Source organism: Neopelma chrysocephalum, unplaced genomic scaffold (genome assembly GCF_003984885.1).
Source record: "Neopelma chrysocephalum unplaced genomic scaffold, ASM398488v2 Primary Assembly neopelma1_22, whole genome shotgun sequence".
NCBI classification, from domain to species: domain Eukaryota; kingdom Metazoa; phylum Chordata; class Aves; order Passeriformes; family Pipridae; genus Neopelma; species Neopelma chrysocephalum.
The window spans coordinates 22,266,985-22,292,000 of record NW_020897689.1 but is presented as its reverse complement, the minus strand read 5'-3'; the positions used below and the strand labels follow the sequence as shown (position 1 = coordinate 22,292,000).

Here is a 25,016-nt window from a genome sequence, read left to right as displayed (position 1 = left end):
AGTCCAGGTGGCAGATGACTGCCACAATCTGCAAATTATTTTATTTACGCAACCCGCAGCATAATCACACAATCATTAAACTGTCAGTCTAGAAATGAGCCAAAAATATTGCAAGTTCTATTATTTAGATAATTCACATTAAACCAAAGAGCTAGCCACCCATGTGGAACTGAAAATTTTGAATTCCCAGACATCCCAGCACAGTTACTTCGCTTTTACTGGGGAACTTGCCTTTCAAATTTGTGCCAGGCTTTCTTCTATATGCAGCTTATTTTCAGTCCAGCAGTAAGTATGAAATGCTAAAGAAGTGCATATAAATTCTCATAAAATTCAAACACATTTTATGCACTTTTATTTATTATAGTCAGGGCTGCTCAGGTAGAAGAAAAAAATGCCAAACCAAGCACCAGATCCAAAATTAGCATTTTATTCAGAACGTTGGGGTCAGAGGTGTATCATTCATATTCTGGTACACAATACAGAGGCAAAGCTGTTCTCAGAAGTCTCTCCAGTTTGAAAGCTTCTTCTCCCATCCCTCCCCACCCCCAAAACATACTGTATATTTTCTCGTGCCACCAGTATCAGGCCGACTTCCCTCCCCCCCCCCCTTTTTTGGTACAAATTATGTAAAACTTTTTTGTGCTAAGAACTTTTCTCCCTCCCCAAACCAAAAAAATAATAAAAATAAAAATAAAAAAAATATTGAGTACTCTAACTACAGTTCAACAATTGAATCAATGTCACTTGTTTGCAACCTGTTTTGTAAATACTTTATCCATAACGAAAGATATAAACATGCAAAAACCTGAATCCATAGTCCAAATAATACATACACGTGTTCTGAAGTTTCTGCACTTCTCCACAGACTATGCCAATAAAACATTATGTACACATACCATTTTTTACAGTGAAGTGGGAAAAAAAATACTAGAAATTAAAAAAAAAGCAAAACCCAAAAGTGTACATGGATTAAGACCAAAATGTGTCTAACATTCTAGCATTAAGAAAAAAAAAATCAATTCTGCTACAAACTGGTGATATGAAAACTCCCTTTATTTGCAACCAGCTGCATAAGTTTTAGAATTTTAGTGAAAAAAGTCCCCTAACATCTAAAACTAGAAGTAATGTACATTGTTCCACCTCATGGTCTTCTCTCCCAGATAATAAAATTGTTCCATGAGGATTTTTTTGTTTATTTTTAATCTCCTTATTTTAATAAAAGCAATGCGATGTAACAAAAGCATGTTGAAGCATATTGTGTTTCACCTTACTCCTCCCCACCCCAACATATTTTGTCTCTTTAATGCATCATTTCATAAATCAGTACCATTAAAGCCTTAAACATAAAACTAATTCCGATCTGAAAAAGGTACAAAAAGGCACATAAAATCCCAGTGCTTCTGTACTGTAAAATTCAAGTGTAACTGAGCTCAATATTTTTTTCCAAACAGCATTGGATCACTGATATTCCACGGAGCCCAAATTGGTTTGCAGCCTAAGCCAAAGCCTTCAGCAAGCACTTGTGCTAGTAGACTACAAAGTTAAAGCCTAGCTTCTGTATGCTTTTGGGGAATATCAGTTGAAATGTTTGTACTTGTCCAAAACCAAAGTTCACTTTGAAGTTCAGTCATCACCTCCACCGTACATATCAGCAAGTTTCTTGAAACGTGGGCCCCAGTCATTTAGGTAGTCATAGTCTTGCTCACCACCACTACTTGAGGAGTTAAGAGAGCTCAAGGATCCAGCAGTGGAGCCACTTCCTTCATAGTCAAAGACTAAGAGGGAGTCATATGGTGGGGCTGTAGGGTCATTGTCGGCTGCTTTAAGTCCCTGCAAGAAGGAGAAGGAGAAACAAGATAAAGTTCTGTATCTGAGAACAAGACAAAACATAACTGGAATATTGCAGTGCAGTCATCTATTAAGCAGCACCTGAAAAAACAAAGTTCTTCCTCTTCTCCTGTTCAGTGCAAAACAGGACTTATATTTTTGTAACTCCTTTTAGAATGACCAGGTTTCCAGCAATACAGCACTGAACATTTCGAATGTAGCTGCAATTACAGGTCTAACAAAACCTTAAGAGAGCATCATGGCACTGGGACCAAAGCTAATAAATAAACAGTTTCAGAGCTATACAGCTCACAACCTGCAGCATGGGCAATATGAGAATCGTTAAACAGACAGATGGGGAAGGAGAAATAGGCATGTTTGCAGAGATTCCCTTTAACAGCCATCTCGCATGGCCAATAACATCCCCACTGACTTTTCTGGCCTGCAGTCCATTTGCATGTGCCAAAATCCTTATTTAGTTAGTCCTGTAAATTCATGCACCTCTGTAGGCTGCTGTGAGAAAAAGGTATGGTATGCTGGCTTAAGCCTTATGTGTTTTCCCATAGCTACCCATGAGATTCCACCTGCTCTTCAGAAAAAACATGCACACAGTGATATCAAAGCTAAATACAAGATTATAAACATTTTTGTTTTCTAGTTTCAAGGTACTGAAGTTATCAAAACAGGAAGAGTGGGTCTTCAGTAATTTTAAATTTCTAGTCTACAGAACTTAATAACCCAAACTAAAACCAACACAAACAGAGTAAGAGGAAAATCCAGGAAAGAACCACATTTACAGAGAAAAGTCTCTTCCCTCCCTGTTTTCTTACATAAGTCCAAACCAAAAAAATTATATGAGTAACTAATTTTAAATATGAGACAATTGCTCTGTGCTTACCAGAGAAGATTGACATGTTGAATATAAAAGGCTGAACTCGGAAGTTAAAAAGGACTATTATGTTTTGTATTTTTCAGCCTCACAGTTTCTTCCATGGGATTAGCAATTTTTTTCAAGATCTTCCACTTTGAATAGGATCTACTCTGGCAGCCACTGACATGGGATAATGTATCTTCCAGAATTCTATAAGGCTGTGCTGAGATTTTAAATTGCACACTATTAATTTTAACCAGTGCTATTTGTGCTGATTTTGCTTTTAATTTTTAACGTTTATTTATTTAAAGAATGGTTTTATTATACTCCCACTTATTTGAAGGAATGAGTGTGTCTCCTTCAAATCATTTAACATATTCTGGTTTTAGGAAAGTCTGTTTTACTCTCAATTGTGTTTAGTCCAAATCTGACATAATGGAACCAGATGTTGATTTTTCTTCTAGAAATACACATTATAGCTAAACCTATTAATTAAAGCACATGGCATTGATAAGGTAGAAGCAAATCCTGGTTCTTTATTGCCTATCTAAAATAATTCAGATGTGTGTAAAATGTACATAAAATAATTTGCAAATCAGTGGTGGAAAGGCCCAGTATATTTATCAAACTAATGACCTCTAATCAAGAACACATTTTGGACTTGAAATAATCATTTCATGTAGTGTAACAACATCAAGCAGATTATTAACAGCCTGCATTAGAAGCACAATTTTGAATTATCTGATAAGAATAATTGGTGATGCTTGTTATCTCTCTTCTTTGGCGTTTCCCATCCTGATGGCCATAATAAGCACAAAAGATCTGAGATTTCGAAAAGGCAACCGCCAGTGTTGGAAGACTTTCCTTACCAACTTCAAAGCAGCAGACAGTTCTAAGGCTTTCTCTCAACTTCTGCTGCTGATGCACAAATTCAATTTTATTTCTTAGGCAGTAAATGGCTTTATGGTATCTTTCCTTGAGCCCACTTGGGATGACAGACACCCATGCATTTGGAACACAGGTGACACACAAGGAGAATAAATAGCACTTGAGGTTAAGGAGTGCTGAGGTATGAATCCCAGGTATCCATGTGTTAAAGTCATTTAGAAAGTCAGTTTGGAAAAGAAATGCTATTTCCCTGCAGTTCCACCTACTTACAGCCAGCCAATCATGGGATAACAATTTATTAATAAAATCAGTCAGCAAAACACTTTCCTACATCACTGCAGAGATTCTGATACCTATCAGCCATCCATGGCAAGGCAGAAGGCAGCCTCTTTCCATATGCTTTTCCGAAGGGGAAGTTGTAATTTTTGTTTTCAATTTGCTGTTGGTATCTCACGATAGCATTTAAAAAGAAAACTGACTTGAGCTACTGACTTACAACATAGTATCTCACTAACAAATTCACTGTTTCAAAGGTTGTGCTAGCAGTGTAATCCACTTCATTCAGAGACTGTAGCTATGGGTCACGTTATGAAGGTATTGATTCAACTGCACAGCACAAGTTACACTAACATTTGCACTTATCTTCTGGTTTAAAATTCCTCAGATTCATAGTGTAATGATTCAGCTTGGTGTCTAACTCTTCAAATGACAACCAAGCTTTCTCCTATATTTGTGAGGAAAGTTACAAATTAAAATGACAAAGAAATACTATGATGTTTTCACTCTCCCTTTGCTAAGCCTATACTTTGAACATACCCAGTCTATTTCTGGGTATTGCTGTTGGGTTCTACAGCATGTCTGACAGCTCTGGCAGTGATATCAGCTTATGAAGCTCCCTTTCATTTCAGCATTGCCACCTTTTTTGTTTATTATGCCACTCCTTTCAGTGGGTGGTACCACAGCCTTCTGTATCTGAACAACTGAAAAAGCCAAAAAATGGCTGCCAGAAGCGGCTTCTACTGATTTTGCTGCCATGGTGTTGTCAGCCGCTTCTGAAGAAAGATCTCAGTTTTTGCCAGATGTGTTGAAGAATCTCAGAGCAGCAGAGTTGTTAGAGTTACTTGGTTTACAGTTTCCTGATCTGAAAACCCAAAGTTTTCACTGGAGAGAGAAGCTCATTCAACAACAGAATTTCTGGGGCACATACTTGGGACCAGGGGAACCTGCTGGGATAGCGAACTAAGTCACATTTCCTTGCATCTGCTATACCACCAGTGCACACCAAGAAGTCGCAGAAGAACCATGGCAACACAAAGGTCAGCTTGAGACCTAGGACAGAGTCACAATCTCACTTTTTTCCTCTTCCTCTTTTATATAAGTTGCAGCAACTTTCACTAAGGATGAGATAAGGGGCAGAATGGGAGAACCTACAGTGCAAGTTATACTTGCCTTAGTATGTGTAGCATTCTCAATTTCTCTCAAATCAAAGGAAAGAAAACCCTTCAAATCTTAAATTAACATGAAACATTACAAAATGTAATGCTTTTATTTTCATTAATCCTACTACCTAATCAGATTCAGCAGACTTCTGATGAGAAGGAAAGGAAGAACAGAGTCCTCCAGGGAAATATAAAAAAATAGTTTATATCTGGAACCATTTTTTGACTTGACAAGAGAAAACAGAAAACATCGAAGGGACTCTGTTCTGCATGGAGGTGCACCCTATCAACAACCATTTACTAAGAATGAATTGAGGGTCCTCCATGTCCTCACGGGATGAGACTTTTTGTTTGTAATTTAAATTTAGTTTACTTCAGGCTATGTCCTCGATTGATTATAAACATATTCTTAGCCACAAACTCTCCACCACAATATAATTTGCTTGAGATTTCTAGGGTCAATATAGGTGGTTCTTGAAAACAGGATTAACAAAGCTCCTTCAAACAGGACTAATTTATACTGTCCTGCAAATCCTGACTATTCTAAGTGTTAATTATGCTCCACACTCTGCAGGTTATGCTTTAAAAGGCTCAAAATGGAAAACAGGTCTACAGAGGATTCTTAATAACACATGAGTTATTTCACTGACTTGTTTGTACAGTGGACTGGAAGAAAAGGAGGTTTTTCCCTTCCCCTCTTAAATTAGAGATTCATCTATCCATTGAAACAGACAAAACAACAAAGTCCCCAAGGTCATTTAGCTTATGCCTGCAAAACATATTTTGACTATAAGATACCTCTGGAACCTTCTTATTTTAGACAGTTCATAGATCTGTATATATTATTTCAACTTTCTAAGTGTTATAAAAACACATCACTTTTTATCATGCTTTTAACTTGTTTTTCAACTGAGAAGTCATCAGAACACTACAAAATACTCTTATTTATGTACGTCTCATTGAGTTAAGTAGATTTAACACAATGGATGACAGCTAGAAAATAATATACAAGGAGAAACAGAGTATTGCTAAAAGGAAAAAAAAACAAAATGACCCACTAGGTCTTTTCCACTTTTTGTTTTATAACTCTGTAATAAAAATAATAAGAAAGAAACCCCAAACATGCTTTCTTGGCAATAGTAGCTAAACCTGCTAAAAACTGAAATCAATGACCTATAGTTCTTTTTTGTCAAAGGCTGGAGTAATTCAGAGGCTAATCTGAACAATGCTGGCTGTGTTTCTGAGGTGCTGGTGAACGTTCAACAGACTAAATTAATTCTCGCACATGGACCAACATCCCAAAGGATCATACTGAGCAGCATCTCTGGGAATAAGGTCAAGTCCTCCAAAAGAGCAGACATCTCCAAAGAGCAGACATCTCCAAAAGTGTTGCATCTTTTCAAACCAAGGGGATAAATACAGACTTTGCTACCGAGGTACTGACAACTCAAAGGCAACCTCTCCCTGCTCAGCTAGTGACTGGGCTAGTTTTGTGAGTGGTTTGGATTAGAAATGCCCAAGGAAAAATTACATCTAATAATAATGAAGTTGGATGCAGAGATATATGAACTTTGCTCTTTCTTATCCTGCTATGTTATTCTTACAGCTCAGTCTCTCTTCTGGATGAACTGCTCTAAGAAACATCTGGTACAGGTTTTACTCAAAATATTTATTCCATTTACTTCAAGTAAAACTGAGAGAAACTTACCAAATTGTTTGAGTATAATCTTACTAAGACTGCAAGGGGAGTTCTCTGAAGAAAGTCTGAAAATCTGTGCAGTCTGAATGTTTATGCTCTAGATACTGATAATTTTGAAATTTAACTATAATAGTGAATACTACTGTGAAAGATCTATTTCCCCCCCACACCCAACAGACATTTTAGAATCACCATTGTCCATTTTGCTCAGACTTCTGGCAAAACAGACAGAGCATCGACAACCTTTGGGTGGCTACTGTCTGCTAGACAGAGGGTTAGGCCCCACAGTAAAATGATACATTGCTGTGAAATCCTAAGGAAGAAAGACCTTATGAAGAAGACAAGCTAAATATATAATGCTTAAAACATAGAAAATACCTCATATAGTTCCTTTCAGTCAGAGGATATAATTAATTCTGAGCTAAGTTGCAGACAAGAAAATTGCCATGTTTTCTTTAACTTCATATATATTTCCAAGGTTTATCTTAGAGTCAATGACATTAATGACATTATTTTACTTTGTACGAATAGCTGGGAGAAGCCTTCTTTTTTGGTGGATGGTAAGGGGAAGCATAAAGGGAGGTAGTGATATAATACAGTAGATAGCAGGAAGAAAACAGCTCCATGCTCATCTGTACTGCGATATAAACATACTGGGTTAAATCAAGCCAGCAAATACTGTTGCTTCAGCTCCATGTGTATACACTGATGCCTCCGCCTTCAAGAGCAATAGCCTACTGAAAAATAATATTGCAAGAACAGCTTGCTAAGTAATTTAAAAATTGCAGGAGGCTAGACAAACTCTGGCCCCTTCCTGGCTTTCCGGGAGAAACACACCCATTCCCTGCCTTTGCTCTGTAACAGAGCTTGACAGCTGCTTTGATAACAAGAAAAATCAGGGGTCTGTGCCACTGCTTGCCAGGTGGACAGTGTCTGGTCACAGCTGTGTGAGAACAGGATGGGAATCTCTGATTGTTTGGAAGATGATGAGGAAGCACAAGGAAGTTTTTGTGTGTACACTGCCTTGACCAACAATGTGGGCTTTTTATTGTCCCATTTCTCCACTATTTTTCAGAAGCCAGTTATAACTGTAATATTTAGAGGTGTAATGCATGCAAAAACCTGAAGTCTCTTAAAATACAATGTTATATAAGAATATTTGGACATTTCCTGCTATTCAATTTCCTGTAGATCTTTTTACAACTGTATTGCTGTATACATAAAAGGGGTAAACACAATTTTCTGCAGCTTTCTAACACAAAAGACTTTAGTATATTAGCCTGATTTTTCTTCAAGGCAAACAAGAATAAACACGTTGGCAGAAACAGTTCTGCAATACTCTGCAGAATGTGTCCAGGTCTAGTTACCAAAGAAGATATGAGAAAATTAGAGAAAATAATTAACTACAATTGTAGAGAATATAGTAAAAAATAGTGGTAAATTTCGGGTTAACCTTTTTTTTTCTATAACCAGCAAGCAAAGGGAACACATTCTATTGTAAGTACCACAACGCCAATGATTTGAGACTGACCAGTGACAGAAATAATGAAACAAACACTTGTAGGAGCATTCTTTCAGAACTGTGAGTAATCTGGTATAGTCTGAATCTTAATTACATTTATCTTTACTAGACTGAAGAATCAAAAATAATGCAAAATCTTTGAAAGCTCTATGATAAGAAAAGTAGTATTAAAACCACTTATATAACATTTAATTTAGTTGCCCTGCTCACTAACTGTATTTGATGGAATTCCTTTGGTCTTATTGAAGGCAGTGAATTTCCACTATTATCTGGATTCAGAGGGTAATGTATGAGGAGAATAAAAATTAACTTCTTCCATGATTAAATTACTATGAGTTAATAAATGAATTTAGCCTATACTATAATTTTGTTAGTCTGTTTATTACTTGGAACCCATTGAATAATCCTGCTTGGAGATATTGTGGTTGCAGCTGATAACGTATTATGAATGTAATTAATACAAATGTACAGAAGTTAATTGATATATCTTCTCTTTCTGTTTGAATAAGTTAATTAAATTTGCCTGCACTTTAAAAGAACATATTTACTTCTGTCTAGCAAGACAATTTTAATTGTCTAAGGATGTTTTAAAAAGTTATTATGTTCTAACATAACAGCTACTCATGCAGAGTAGAATAAACAAAATATAAAAGCTTATCAGATCTTAGGAGGAAACTCTTTTTCACTCTTCTACCTCATTAATGAAGTCCCCAATGTCCCCAGGATGAGGAGCAGCTGATCTGACTGGATACTGAGGTTCTGCATGAATTGGCCTTTCATCAAGACGTCTGATTCCAACAGGTTTGATGGCATCTGGTTCCACAGTGTCAGGCTGCTGGAGCTGGCTCAAGTCATAATCCTGCAAAATATGAAACAAAGACAGTATGTTAGCAGAATTTCAAACAATATCTGTCAGGGGGAAACATGATGAAGAAAAAAGGGAAAACCCAAAGTATAATTTCACCTGAGGTCCTATTTTCAGGATTGTAATGCTTACTGAGAATAAGTCAGTAACATTGTTATTTGCATACCAACAGGATGTTATTTGATTTATACTCCCTGCATCTACCATTTTGATTCTATTCCATCAGATTTGTAGAGCTTCTCATAAGTTTTCCATTGAGAAGTAAGGATTTGAGTAGTACTATTAAGAGACTAAACACTTTACCTAGTAACAATAATTTACTGCATAGAGCAAAGATGCCAAATCCAACCCTCATTTTTCTAAGCAAATAAATAGCACCCATTCTGAGAAAAGGGCAAGCACAGTGCTCTGCAGCGTTTTCTAATACCTTCAAAGAATGAATTTAAGACTCCTTGCTGATTTCATGCGGCTTCCATAATACGAAAGCCAAAGGGGGGAAAAATGTCATAAGAAGTACAAAGCTCCTCAGATTTGGCCTTAATTCTAAGCACTTTCTAGAGATTACTCATGAATCTGTTCATTAAGTACTTGATGCCGCAGTTTCAAACTCTGGCATACTGAAGAAGTTAGCACAGCACTATGAATTCCAATATGCAATATGTATGTATGTAAAAGTTTTAATCAGATCAATGTTTATGCATTTAAGATAGATACACCACAGTTCTCTTCGCACAGTGTGATGCATTTCAGCACTGTCATTCACCTGACTCCATGACCTCACTGTTGTCATGTCTAGAGGGTAGTCATGCTCTAGGATGCCGTTCAAGAACTATCAGTAGATGGGGGCTCATGCCAACTCTACCATATGCCAGATAACTGCTTGGATTATTTGTGGGGCAGGGTAAAAAGCATCCTAAATAAGCTTCTTTATCAACCATCAATATCCATTTTTCAACAGTGATGTTCTGGTAAAAATCTTATTTATAATCACAACTTGCTGGAAGTCATCTGCGCAGACAATTAGATTTTTATTAGTTCCTTACTGGCTTCTCAAGAAAGGAATGCAAGCTTTTATTACTTCTGCTATTACCTCACGGGATGTAGGTCCTTTTTCAGAGCATGACCTACTGCACCCTCAAAACCAGACTTCCAACATAAGGAGAAGTCTGTTGATAGCAGTGATGGTGGTTTGTGAGGAGAACAGTAACTGATTACCAAATCCACTACACCTTCTAATTTGGGTCCTCGGATGACTGCACACAAATATATAGGCAAAAAAAGGTGGAACAGCTCCACTGAGATCTGAGAACGCAGTTTCATATGCCTTAATTAGATTACAAGTTCCTTGGGGCAGAGCTGTAACTCCTACCCTTCGGTACTTCATGTACCAAACAGAATAGTAAGTGATCTCCAGGAACCGGTATGAATTGGAGAAAAGTAAACAGAACAGAACTTTTTATCCTTCTCCTTTTTATTACGTAAAATCAAAATAGTTTAGAGACATGCTATCAGAAAATCCTATCAAAAAGAGAAGAATGTACTTTTTAGAATTTATAAATATGTAACACGAGTGCTTTTCATACTCACCCAAGAGATAAAGGTGGAAAACACCAACAGGGAGAAATGAAAAATACATTTTTTTTCAATTCTAAGCATTTCATTATGGAGGACTTCAAATTGGTATGGTTAAATAAAAACATATTAAAACCCGAAGAGTCTCTGGTCATTTCAATTCTAGATAGAGAAAATGTTTTTTTCCACCCATGTACACAATTCTTTTTTACTGGTTAGTGGTCATACAGAAATGCAAAATGAATCAAGTCAGTCAGTCTAGTATCTTCACACTTAAGGACTGTGTATTTACAGTTTGAGACATATCCAGGCTCTCATAGCTAAAAACACAGCAAAGACTGCCATCCATGAGGTAATAGCAGTGCAGAATGTGTCCTTACATGGACTCCCACTTTGGTTTTCTTTTCTAGGGTAATTTATGACATTGCCATTTAGCCTTCTGTCAGAGGAAATTTATTTTGCAGGTCTATTAGTGTCCAGACAGGAAGAGAAGATCCATTGTACTTATTACCTTGGACTCTCAAACCCCTCGTATCATTAGAATCAATACTAGCTGTGCATCAGCTGAGTATGGGCAAGTCATCCACCATCTCCCCAAACTGCTTTAGTATCAGCCAAACACAGCATCATGCAAGGACTTCAGCTGTTTCAACATTCTGTCTAAAGTTGACTCTACTCAATTATTGCAAAGTAACAGAAGTAAAAATGTTCTAAAGTGCCAGGGTATAAGCTGTTTAGGGCTGCTGAAAAAACATCCAGAATAAAAGAAAAGGTTATTTTATATTCCCCAGTAATCACTGAGAAACAAGATAATGCAGCCTTCAAAATCTCCTTCTTAAACAACTTCCTCTTGGGCAAGGCAGCTATTCCTAGAACAGCACCTGAGAAAGAAGCCCTCATACAGCAGCCATCAGTTACAGCAGAAGAGATTTTTTTAAAAGTAACTCACTTTCTGATTGACAGTTAACAGATCCTACAATCCCTGAAAAAAAAAAGAGGGGGATAGGTCAGGAAATAAGAGTTTCTCAGAAACTTCTGGTTTTATACAGCTTTCATTTTTCTTTCTCCTGGATTAGCTGTTCTAAATTTGAAGATTTACTTAGGTTCTGGGGAAAAAAGCTTAAAGTAAAAATTCTTACAGTAACTGAACCTGCCTTATATGAATGTTTACTGGAACATTAAAAAGCAAAACTGCAAACAACAGAATGAAACTACAACTTACTGAAACTATAAAATGCTATGCATAGACAGGATTGACTTTTTTTGAGATAGGAAAACTCTGAAAATATTGTAATATATTACATCTAAATTGAGCTTTCCACTATAACAGCGTAGTACCTGGAATCTGACTGACATTCATTAATGATTTATGAATCTGGCTTCTCTGTTATCTCAGAGCTCTCCGTTTATTTTCTGACTGCTCATGAGACTGTGTTATACACTTCTAGGGGTGACTTGGGTTTTTACCTTCTACAGAACTAAAGCTTTGGTAGTCATGAACATAGGCCTGGAAATATGAGTAATATAACAAAAACACTATACCTGTTTCTCATTTTCAAAGGATGCAGCCTTTGCAAAGAAATATGAAAGTTCAGATCTACCTCCATACAGGAAACAATCAACTTAATTGTCATCAGATCACTTAATTTGATGGTGTCATTCACTGAACACAATCAGCTGCAGTGGTTTAATTGCATGTAAAGCAACATCGGCAGAAATTTGCATTTCATTTGCCCCTTCTACAGGATGGTGCCTTAGTATAAACTCATTTTTTTATTTTTCAAAGAGAACAGAGCAAGTTATGACATGAAGTATGTACGGATAAAAAATGTGTTCTCCTTTGCCTTTGTGTTCCAAAGACAATTACTGTCTATTCCAAGTGAAATGGGATGTGGAAGCAAGGGAAGAAATATTTTAAGCTGAATGTTCCCACTGAGGTATTTTTAAAACAAAGGAAAAGGACGCAAACCCCAACGCTGTTATATCTTAACATTCTACCCCCAAACCCACCAAACATCGCCCTAAACAACTGTTAGAAATTTACACCTAAAATATTGCCCAAGTACTGCATTATGCTCCAACCCACCCTGAATCTTACATTTGCTGAAAAAATGGGACTTCAAGAAAAATAACTCACAGAGGATTGACTAGATGTAGGTTGCAGGTGGGAGGCCAGTTAAAATACTTGTGCCAACAGTTGCTCTTTATTTGCCACTTGCTTTTAGATTAATTTCTGCCATATTGCTTTTCCTATTTTTTTTTATTATAGATGCATCTGGAGTATTACAAGTTAGTAATTTTTAAGATAACCAAGATGCTAGTTTATCTTTTTTAATAATAAAAAGGTGAAAGTTAAACTCCAGCTGCAGATAAAACACAATAACAGGCAGAGGTCTTAGATATGATAAAATAAAACAAATTTGTAATGGAACTACGGTAACATGACTTTTCATATGATGAGATAAAGATTCACCAACGAATGACACTAATTCCTCCACAGGAGCACTGTATGAGTTACTCATTCAAAAAATTGAAGCTACCATCTTAGTAAGCAAACACAATCCCCAAAATAACTACCTTTTAATTATAATATTGTATATTCATAGGGTATATCCTAGCAACCATTATTTCTTTTGTTACCTTTAAAATTGCTGAACATAAAACATGTTCCATCTTTAATGCAATGCAAAACAAAGGTTAGAAAGTGAGAGTAAATGATCTGAATAACACTCAGAGAGGGTGGTGAAAAACAAAATATAATCACATGGATTTATAAAGTTTATCCAGTAGGTAAGGACCATTATCATGTATACAGCAGAGGTTGTAACAAGATCAAGCACAGAAGACCAATATAATCTTAAAACATAGGCATACAGAAAGTTATGACAATAAGGAAAAAAACCAAACCCACACAAGTTCGGAAGGATTACTTAATTTGCTTTTATTTATGACACACAAATGCTGGAGCAAAGCTACCCTTTCTATAAAGATGCAATTTCTGTTTAGAATTTAGATCCTGCACACATAACAGTAAATCATTATGCTTTTATTTTTAATGCTATTAACACCATTGAAATAAATGCTACTATTTTTCTTCTTTACATAAAAATGTAATAAAACATGACAAAAAGCAAGCTATTGACTAATGCCAAATAAAGAAGTGATACAGGAAGGACCATGCAGAATCCTCAGCAAGAAAACTACTTTGAATAAAGTAAAATCACTGCACTGGGAACTCTTGTGCTGAAGAGATTTGAGGGTTAGATTAACATACATGTTCAAAACAGCTCATCTGCAATACTTTCAAAGCATACCACCCTCCTGCTTGGGCAACTTGCTTTAACAGGACCACCTGCATGAGGGAGTACTACTAAAATTCAAAAAACATTATAGAAATGAGCTCAAGGGAGAGGAGAGAATCATCTTGTGCAATGAGATGTATACAAAAGCAATTAAATGAAAAAAAAATGTATCACAGTTATCAGGTTGACATATGCTGCACATATCCCAGTCAAGCACCCACTGCCTCGATATAAGTCACACAAATAATGACCCGAGATATGTGATGAAAATGAATTAGCGATGCTTATGGGTTGTGATGTGCTATGTGCGTGAACTATGCTGCAGACACGTGCTAAGTGCTTTAATAGTTGGCCAACAGCATGTTTTGGTATCTGGAACTGAGAATGGTGTTATAAGTTCACAGCACATTGTATCAGGGGAGAATTTTCGCCATTTGTACCTCACGCCTCCCCATTTGCTAAACGACTACAAGCTCTAGATTATGCATCCATTAATAATCAAGACAGTCACTACCAGTTTCTTAATCTGAACCTAAACTAGGCACATCTGTTTCAGAATATAAAAAAACTATACTGTCGCCCACCTCAATGAGTTTAAGATTAATCTTAGAAAAAAGAAAACAAAATACCAAGGTTTAACAAAAAAATCCAAAACTAACTACAAAATGAACAACACTTCTCCCTGACAGCAAACCAGTCCCATTGACTTCTGTGGAATGATGCTGACTCAAAGTCTCTTATGGCCCACCTCCCTATAAGTCAGGTAGCTAAACTGTTAAAAGTAGAAAATAGTACAGAAAATCCTGAGAAGAACCCAAGACCTTCTATCTGGAATACCTCTGCATCCTCTCATTCCTCCTTTATTCTCAGCTTCTGCTAGTACAGTGATCTTTTGCAAAACCAAGAAAGAGTTTCTGCCTGGAACAACAGGAGCACTGCACAGCTTTTGGAGCCCGTTTTTCAGCCTACTTTTCTGAGGAACACAAGAACATTTCCAGTGTTGACAATGCTCTTCAGTGGTGAGCAGGTTGACTTCAGTTATGACCCACAGATCAAAAGCTTTTCTGACTTAGAGAATTAAAAGGATTTTTCTGAAATGTTGTGGAGATCACATGACCCTGTGTACACTATGTCAGAGGAAGACTGAATCATTCAAGATCCTCAGTTTTCTTTACATGAATTCATTCTGTCACACCAAACAAAGCAAGCCAAGATGGTATCAGATGAGATTAACGGAAGACCTACACAATGGACTAAACTGCTCTTTTATTACAGATTTCACATCATGATTCCTTGGAATTCCTAGCACAGGATTAAAAAAAAAAAAAACACAAACAAAACCAAACAGGAATTTCCCCTTGTTGCTGGCAGTTGCTATGACTCAGAGAAATTTATCTGGAATTTGAACGCATCAAATTTTTTATGGGAGACATTACTCTGATAGAACATACAAAGAGTTTGAAAGGAACATGCTAAACATGCTTTAGATGTTTCTGGGTCTGCCATGACAGCTAAGGAAACCCAACTGCATAGCTTCAAAATAAATAAATAAAACCTCTCAAATAAATCAATTACTTTAAGAAAAAAGCCACAAGTTTAAAAGTAATTTGGTTCAGGATACAGAGAGTCCTAAAAGTTCTATCACTTATCTTCAAGCTCTACCAGCCATATATTCAAGTTACCCAAACATTTGGGAAATATGAGGCTACACAGGGAAAATCTTCAAGTATTCATCTAGAAAAGCATGTGATTTTAAAAAGTAATTTGCTAGCTATAAATAGAGGTAATGGTAATGATTATGAAAATATCTGAAGCTTTTAAAATATTGTCCTCACTAAGATTCACAGGAAGCTTTGAGTATTCCCTTCTATTTCACTGCATGAGATGCACCCTGGGTAGGATGGCTCTGTGTTTGAGTCACTTTGTGTTTTGCCTTCTACTGAAGCTGCTTGTTTAATCAATCCTGAGGGTTTTGGGGACAGCACACCATAAAACGTTAATGTTGATACAGAGCATTTTCCTCTGTCATTTGCTGATGACTTCTGGATCCAAGATTGACATGAAATAAGTTTTTTTGATTTTAATAGAACAATGGCAGATTTACCCTATGAGGCCTCATTCTGAAAATATATTTTTTATGTCAGTCCCATGCTTAAGAACATTTTCACTTTTACAATTGAATGCTTTTCTTAATTTTGACAAAAATGAGAAGATCTTTATAGCCAACATCCTTTGCCCACTATGTTCTGCACGCAGCTTTGCTTATGCAGTATTTTGCTAAGCCACAGTTTGCCAAAATGAGATTACTACTTGTAGAGAACTTGTTGGGACATTTGAAAAGCTTCACATTCCAAGTTCTTAAATCTCATATAAAATGTCTGCAAAACCAAATAAAATCAAATGAAATATAATCTTCCCGCTTTCCCCTGGGTAAAGGAGGTGAGGAGGGCCAGGACGGAACCAGGAAGAAACAAACCTAGGAACTGTTATCATCTAGTTAAGCACAGGCAGAATTGATATTTTACAAAATGCCAAATCAAAATAAAGTAAAAAAGCTCCCTGAAAAGCAAGACAGAACTTTTTTACATCATCCAGTGTAGACAGAAAATAAGTGCCTACATGAAAAGTTTGTGCTCTCTTTTCAGCCACTCTGGATAGGAACAAATTCCTAGCTTTGAAGCTATGGTAGAATCTACCCCTTTTTTGCCCTATCAGTGGTCTAAAACTCCAGCCACATAGGTGGTTATAAAAGCTTGTTATATTTTCTGTGAGCTTTTATTTTCTTCTTCCTGACTTGTTTGTTACATTTGGAGTGTGTGTAAAGATGGTTTAGACCCTCAGAGACCGGTCTACTGCTCAATGGTTCAGTGTACCTGAACATGTCTGGTAGCAAATATAATTAAATTGCAATAGTGGCTTTAAAATTTGACTTAAGAAAGTAAGTATGGGTTTTGTGGCTAAAAATCATTGAATCTTTTGTGAAGCCCTCAAACCTCTCTGTGTCTAGGTGCTTTCCATGCTCACGGTGAGAAGAAATGATCCTTATTTCACATTTCTTACTATTTTACTGCTACTCCACCCATTTGCAATTTATCCTTTGATTGCCTGCAGTACCCTCATTCTCTGCTGGTGAAAGGTTGTGTTTATGGATGGTTTACATTCCATTAATCTCTATGGCATTCACGGAATGTTACCTCCTGCCACAGTACCTCTCACTAAGACAGCACTTCCATTGGAGAGGTGCACAGTACAAGATGGTCAGAGGAGAGACTTCAGAGCCATTTCAATTTTACTGTCATTGTAAACTGTTACAATGTTTAAAGTCTTTGATCTCCAGCCCAATCTCTCCCAACACTACTCTAGCATCACCTATGACTTCCCAATGGAATATACTTAAAAGAACCTTACTCTGACTCTGTCCTGAGGGTTGTGTGGACAATAATTAAAAATCAAAACTCCATGACAACTGCTGAACAGATCCTCCAGAGAATTCTGGGTGAACAAGAGCTGAGGATATGTGAACTGAAACATTAGTTCTCACAGCACTGAGAAGTCTTAATTTTTATAAAAAACTTGTAATTCTTTTGTACAATAGCAGATGCACAAACAGGATGCAGTTCTTGTACTCAAACTATCTATGTACAAACAACTGGCATATATGCATAGACTCAAAGGGTTGTTTTCACTTTATTTAACAACATAAGCAATTTTCCAAAAGTGCATAAACTGAGGTTTCCTCTGCAAACTGCTTAAAAAGAACATTATGCAGAAAAGCCAGGAAGTAGGAACAGTACTTGGGGAAATGCAGGAAGTATGGAAATTACTAAGGGGAACACAAATTTCAGACAAACAAACAGATGAGCAGAAGGAAACCATAAAAGTCTGTGCCAGTGAAGGGAGAGACTTTTCAGACAACTCAAGTGCCAGATGACTAAGACTGAGGATGTGTGGTAGAATTACACTTAATTTTTCAAGGCTTTTAACTGGAAAATTTCTTAGACTCTATTATATGCACTGCTCTCTTTGTAATTATTAGACTTACTTCTACCACTAATAATGTGCATAAATCTACTGTTTGTCATGTTCATAAAGCACTTAATAAAAACTCCTCTGAAGGAAGGAAATCACACTGCTTGGAAATCCACTAACTTGGAGAGAGAGGGGAAAAAGAAGCTATTCTTAGCACATACACATCAGTCCTAGTACTCTGACATATCAGCAGTGGTTCAACTAGAGGTGACATGAGAGTAAATGCATATGGCACCTGCTTGGAAAGGTATTTGAGTAAACACAGATGTGCCCTGACAGCTACTTGAAACCTAAATACTTTCCAAGCTTGAAATCCCAGTGGTGGCCAATCTGTCAATAGTCAACATTACTTTATATCTAGAAAGGCATTCACCTACCACCAAGAAAGGGTCATATTTGTATTAGATGCTATTAGACACTCTGAGCTGGTCATTCAGTACAACAAGATCCCACACAGAGAGTGAAGAAAGTTTAGACATAAATGAGAGAGGATTTTAACTTTCACTTAAATATAACAGCCTGAGTTGGAATCTGGTCTGAATGCTGTAACAGGGCAAGATATTGGTTTCACATCCTATCCAAATAGCAAGCAATTGGTGTATCTGGGACTGCAAAAAAACCCCAACAAAAGAAAGCAATGTTTTATTTAATGTTTTGAAAACATCACCTATTGCCTTCAGTATTTAATGTAAAAATTAGCTACCTATCATAATGTGTCAATGGAAACAAAAAAGATGAAGTGCAGAGTAAGTGCAAATCTATACATAAAAAACACTAATCATTCCTTACCTGATCTTCTTCTCCACCCCCTTCTTCATCGTATTTCAGAATGTTGTCCCTCACATCATCTTCGGGATCAATCAAGAGCTGCTTTGCCTGACGCTCTTTATCACGGCGTTTCATCCATACCACAAACATTAAAACTAAAACTGTAATATAAAAATAGAAGAAACAAAACCATGTCTTGATTTTGAAACAAGGCTATGAACAATTGTACATATTTAACACCAAGATTTAAATAAAAAAAAAGCCAACAAAGTTGGATTTGACTGTTCTGGATGAGGTGTGGGTTTTTTAAATGAAAAATTTGACAGGAGACAGCTTAAGCAAGAGTCATTTAAACTCAGGCCTCTATAGGCTATTTGATTTGGAACCAATCACATATTCAAGGTTGTAAGTCACAAATCCATTCCAGATCTGCAAAATGAACTTGTCAAGAAAAGAATTAAGAAAGACTATGCTTTATAAACCACTAGATTCAGAAAGGAATCTCTCCTTCAATAAGGCACTGTTAATTTAATAGCCAACATTTTAAAAGTATCTTGTATCAAGAAAACAATTATACTGTGTGTCTGTGTGTACAGTCCTGGGCTTAGCCAGGTTCAAATATTATTTTTTTTTAAATTACTTTTTTCCATAATTTTCTGTGTTCTAGACTGGTGCATAGTATACTATGAATAGGCTAATCCCTTCCTTGTGTTCCAACACAATTGGAAATCACTTAACTATAATGTGGAGGAGAGCTAGCATCTAATTTACTACACCGGACAGACACTTAGTCATGATGTTTAGTCATTCCCCTTATTGAATGCACTTGATACAAAATAAAATACTAGCTTTATGCAGTACTTAAACATACACATCTTTGCTCCTGCATAGCTGCCTTTCTCTCAGGCCTTATGTGAAGGGCTGTGATGTATTACATTCCAAAATCATCCAACAGCCTACTTTCATTAAACTGAACCACAACAGTAGTCACACCAGAGCATTCCTTAAAATCACTGTTACTTGCTGTGGGTGCCATCAAATCCACACAATACCAAGCAGCACAAAAAAGATTGGATGTCTGGGGACTAATGACACCTTCAACTTGGTCGCTCGCTGACGCAACATTACTCCCATGGTTATAAATGGAAAATCTCTTTCACAAATCCACTGTGGGGCTTGACTGTCATGCAAGTGCTAGTTACACCATCTCACAGACTCCAAATTCTGTACTAAGAGAAAGTTTTCATACTTGTTCAAAACACTGAACCATGCAGCAACAATTCCTGGACCTGAGTCTTTAATAACTCCCCTGTCTTTGTCAAGCTACCTGGGACTAAAACATAAGACTGTACTTGCAAAACAAGAATAAAGGAGTTAGGATTAAGAAAGGCATCTACTCACTGAGCAAGATGATGATACAAAGCAGAATTGCAATGATGGCACCAGTGCCCAGCCCTGCACCAACAATACGGTCAACGTCAGTGCAGTCTCCGTTTAAGTCACACTGGCAAACTTTCACTTTCAGCAAGGAAGTGCTAGATGCATGTGGATTTCCAGAATCTGTAATTACTATGGGTACATCATAGATACCGGCCTCCAAGAACCTGATTCTTAGAGAGAGCTGGGCGTGATCACCTGCGTGTGAAAATAAGGCATTTATTAAAAAGTAATGTATTTGTCACATAGGGTTTAAAATAGTATTGGCAAAAATGGCTCATCTTTGAGCTCTGCCTTAACTTCTTGCTCAAACCACTACGTGACGCTTATGTTCGCAGTATTCCAGAAGTCTGTTACTCTCTTTTCTTTCTTAAAATTTCTTGTTTTTTGGGGAACTTACACTAAGATGCTTTCCTGTTCTTATTAACAAAATCAGTGTGTGTTGTGAAATAAAAAGTAAACCGAAGTCAAATACAGGAAGACATAGTTTTTTAAAAAATTATTAAGATTTCTATAATGTTAATTACCACTAATTCGAACAATGGTCCAATTCCTCTTAATACTAGCAGGTGTGTCAGGCAGCTCAAAGGCAAAAGGGCCTGCATTTGGATCTATGTCAGGGTCTACAGCAGTGATGTTAATAGCATTAGGCTGTAGTGTTTCACAAGTGGTGGCTTCTTTTGGATGCACTTGAGGGGCATTATCATTGATGTCCAGCAGGTATATCTGAAGTGTGCCAGTTCCACTCATCGGGGGTATTCCTGAAAGAAAAGAAAATAATATGAAACCCGTTTCCATTTGCAAAGTTACTTAAATGAAGCTATATCAACAATTTTCAATTACCATGTACGTTTACCTAAGTTTTGGGATTCTGTCTTTATAAAACCAATCTAACATTGCCACTGCTCCTGATAATACACTAATTATGTAGTCTGTTCTCAGAGAAATGGCTCTACTCAGCAAAATTCAGCAAATAACTGCAGATCTGCATATCAGGGACTCAATCCCTTCACTGACCAGACAGTTAATCTCCAGAGATGGTCCACATAAAAGGTTTCAAAGAAGAAGGTGCAAAATTCTGATAGTTTGTCCTCTGGACAAATTATTTTGCAACTTTGAAGATGATCACCCTTTACCACAAGCGTGCTATTTAAATTCCTTCTAATACTGACTTTTAGGATGCTACTTCTAGACATTCTTCCTATCCATAACAAATGTGTGATGCTTCCATTAACCTTGCTGAAGTCATACATTTATGTGAAGATTTGGTACTGAATTTCTTAGTATAATTAATAATGGTTTTCATTCTACCTCCTATAATCTTCCAGTTCCATTTATGCTTTTTCTCCAAAACAGTGCCAAAGTACGGAAGCAGCTGATCTAGCTTCCAGTTGACAAAATTTTACCATTTGTCTCCTCTCCAAGGCAAATAGCCCCAGTGTTTGAGTTCTCCCCTCTAATGTGAGAATGTTCCTAACTGCGCCTGTCCATATTTCTGCTATCAGCTACAAACAGTACAGCATTCCAGCTGAAATCAAAGGACTCATTTCTCAGCAGTGTCAATTGTCATTAACAAACTGACAATGAAAAGATACTTTTCCCTCTGCACTGTTGCAGCCTGAATGTGGTAAAATATAAAACCCCTCCACCAACATGTTACTCCCACAAAATCCACTCATGCTGTGCATTCACTCAATGTACCACACTCCCATCCAGGTTTTTTTCAATTTTCTGTAAACTCAACTAATGTAGCTAAGCCAGTGCCTTTCTACAAACTCAGAGAATTATTTTTCAGCCCATTTCCCAAGTAGCTGGAAAATATACAAAGTCTGATAGAATACAGACTTCCAACTGGATGTATTCTAAGCATATGCTTTTTTCTGCCCCAGTAAAACTGAAAGGCATTCAAGCACACAAAAGAAAGGTTTTTGAAAAAAAAATACAATATTGATAAATACCATTATCAGAAGCAAGAAACGTTGCATTATACATATTGTTTTGCACATATATTGACTCTCTGTCCAAAACAGCTGTAGTAGTTATTTGTCCATTAACAGGGTCAATTTTCAGCCAGTTTGCAGGATCTGAAACTTTTGAGTACCTGTGTATTTAATCATAAATTGTGTTATTTATTTGCCAACATAAATATTGACAACAAAGACAGTATTAGTATTTTATTTGCATTCTGAACACATTTTTGGAAATTGAAGACAGTATTTCACAAATTTCCATTTATCAAGCCCTATGACTAAAAATCTTGAAAATACATATTAAAACCAGTCCTGCATTTAGATTCTTGAAGTCCTTTGCCATGTAAGTTATCATGTAACAGGAGGATCATAAAATTACCATAAACTACATAACATTAATATCCAGACTCAGTTAAAATATTCATTAAGGATCCTTCTTGGTTTTCCTAGACCTACAGAGCTACTAACTTTCATCCAGTGCCAAGAGCCGGAGAGAAGTAAAAATGGATAAAGAGTGTTATAGTTGCACTAACTCACTCTGTTCTAGCACTTCCAATATCACTTAATTTTCAGTTTTACTGTATGCTTCTCATCTTAATTCGAAAGAGGAGTGTCTTTCAAAACCATCCTTCTATCTGATAAACTTGCCCTTTGACATTAATCAAGGGCAAGCTACCTTAGTATCTGACACTAAGTCCTCATGATGTCATGTCTGTGACAGTTATGTCCAGAAGCGAGCAAAATATCACAATGAAGAGAAAATAAAATTGTAATAATCTTGATTTTGAAAGGAAAGACAGAAAGTAAGTTCTGGAATTTCTTCTACGTGAGCTAAAAAAAATATTGGATAAGCTGAGTTCTGATCCAAGGCAAGTCACTGCCACAGCTTTGCAGTTAATGACCATGTTTTATGCGAGGTATGAGAAAGCATGCTTTAAGATTTCCATGTCTTCTTCTCTCGTCTCATTTAGCAAAGTTTTATTCAAATTATGATCATAGCTATCAGTAGAAAAAGATACACAACAGCCGCACTTTGCACTGATGGACAATAAATTAAAAGAAAACCCTTCAGATTTGATCAACAATCTGATGTGGTTTTGCTGCCATGTTGAAATTACTGATGAATTTAAATTACAAATTATCTTATTCGCACAAGCATGTGTCTGCTCTGACTGAATATGCTGGGGTGTAACATGAACACAGATGCACAACTGCATTCTACCTTGATGAAATGGGGCTTAGGATGACCCAGCTCAGACATCTATGATTGCTGGTCAGGTCACCTTCTCTACAAGCAAAAATCCCTCTACAGAGAGCTGCACAAAAGCCACAGGATGTATAGGTACAACTATGTGCCACAGTAAATGCAGTCATTTCACATCATCTTTTTTGCTCTCCACACATTCCAGAACACAGATATTGCATTCCAGTTGTTAAATAACTGCAAAACGTTTATACAGACCTTAGAGATGTTTGCTGCATGTAACGATCTGGGTCCTGAGCAGCGAAAGTTGTCAACATGCTACCAGCAAGTAGCCCTTCTTCTTGACGCACAAGCTTAGGGTTTGGAACAAAATATGGGCTCTCATTCACATCAATGACTGTAATGGACACAGTTGCTGTTGACTGAGGAGGATGCTGAATCCCCTTAGCCAAAGGCACTTGATTTTCCGCAGCTACAGTAAGTACAAACAACCTGTTGGTCTCGAAGTCAATTGGCTGGGAAGAGCAAAGAGAGAAGTGTTATTGTTTACTCACAGTAGCAATGGACACACAACAACATTTTTAATTACATGCACATTTTTAAACATTACTTGTGCTGCTTTTCTCAAAAATGAGCACCGTGTCTAAAGAGAACAGAATAAATCTATCACTTCAACAGGAGACCATGGGCTTGGGTTTTGCTTAGCAGCAGTTTTTCAAGTCAGAACACCTGGAAACCTTGTCATTCTTGGATTTAACTTATTCTGGTACTGCCATTAGAGGTAAAAGAGGGAACAAATAGTTTAATTACAAAATGATGTAAAAATCCCCAGCTTTGTGCCAGGCATTCACATGTGGTTCCTGAGGAGCTCTCCTGGGGAGAGAAAGCTGCCTCTTTCTGTTAGGAGGATGAAAGTTTCTTTCAAACGACTTCATGACCGTACCTAGTCCCACAGATCAGATATTCTCATTACTTTAACGATTCACTGGAAAGACTCTTGGCCATTCCAGCTAACCCTACTTCTGGTACACATATGGCTCCCATATTGCCAGTGCAGACAACCTTTAGTTTTGAGACTTTCTCACTGAGCCAGAAGTCCCATTTAAGGAGGAGTAAAAACAGTTTCAGGCTAGAGTTCCTCTGTCATGCTGCACAGGAGTGAGGCATTCTTGGAGACCTGATTCACCCTAGTACTGTGCACTGTGTTGCTCACAAAGATTCTAGACTGGAAGAAATCCTGTACCTTACAGGGACAGTTGGCATGTGACAGTATGAAGTCAGTGACAAGAGACAATCCAATCTTCATTACAGGTTGACAGATCAACTCACTGCACGGCCAATAAAAACTGTAGGCAGGCTTCCAACTCTTCCCACGTCTATGTGCTTAAAGGAGTGCTAAAAAGCACAGACACTCACATAATTCTTGCCGAAAGACTGCACTATAACAATTAATACCTCTGGGGAAGAGCAGTTATAAAACAGAGGCAGTTCTTAAAAAAAACCTCAGTGTGAATTACCATTGTAGCTGTACAAAAGCTGTGTCTTTTTGTCACCTGGATATTAAGAATATTGAAAATAAACAAAAAACAAGGAGGAAAAGAGGAGAGGAGAGGAGGGGAGGGG

At 37.0% G+C, this 25,016-nt stretch overlaps 1 protein-coding gene across 1 annotated transcript in view; it reads right to left on the bottom strand.

Annotated features, from left to right (window-relative positions):
- Positions 1-408: 408 nt before the first annotated feature.
- Positions 409-25,016, bottom strand: part of CDH2 (cadherin 2) — a 117,457-nt gene continuing 92,849 nt past the window's right edge. The window contains 7 exon segments of the mRNA XM_027674813.1: positions 409-1,830; positions 8,941-9,105; positions 18,804-18,943; positions 20,184-20,417; positions 20,747-20,980; positions 22,178-22,320; positions 23,652-23,908. Coding sequence (XP_027530614.1) covers positions 1,624-1,830; positions 8,941-9,105; positions 18,804-18,943; positions 20,184-20,417; positions 20,747-20,980; positions 22,178-22,320; positions 23,652-23,908 — 1,380 coding nt within the window. The 3' untranslated portion in view covers positions 409-1,623.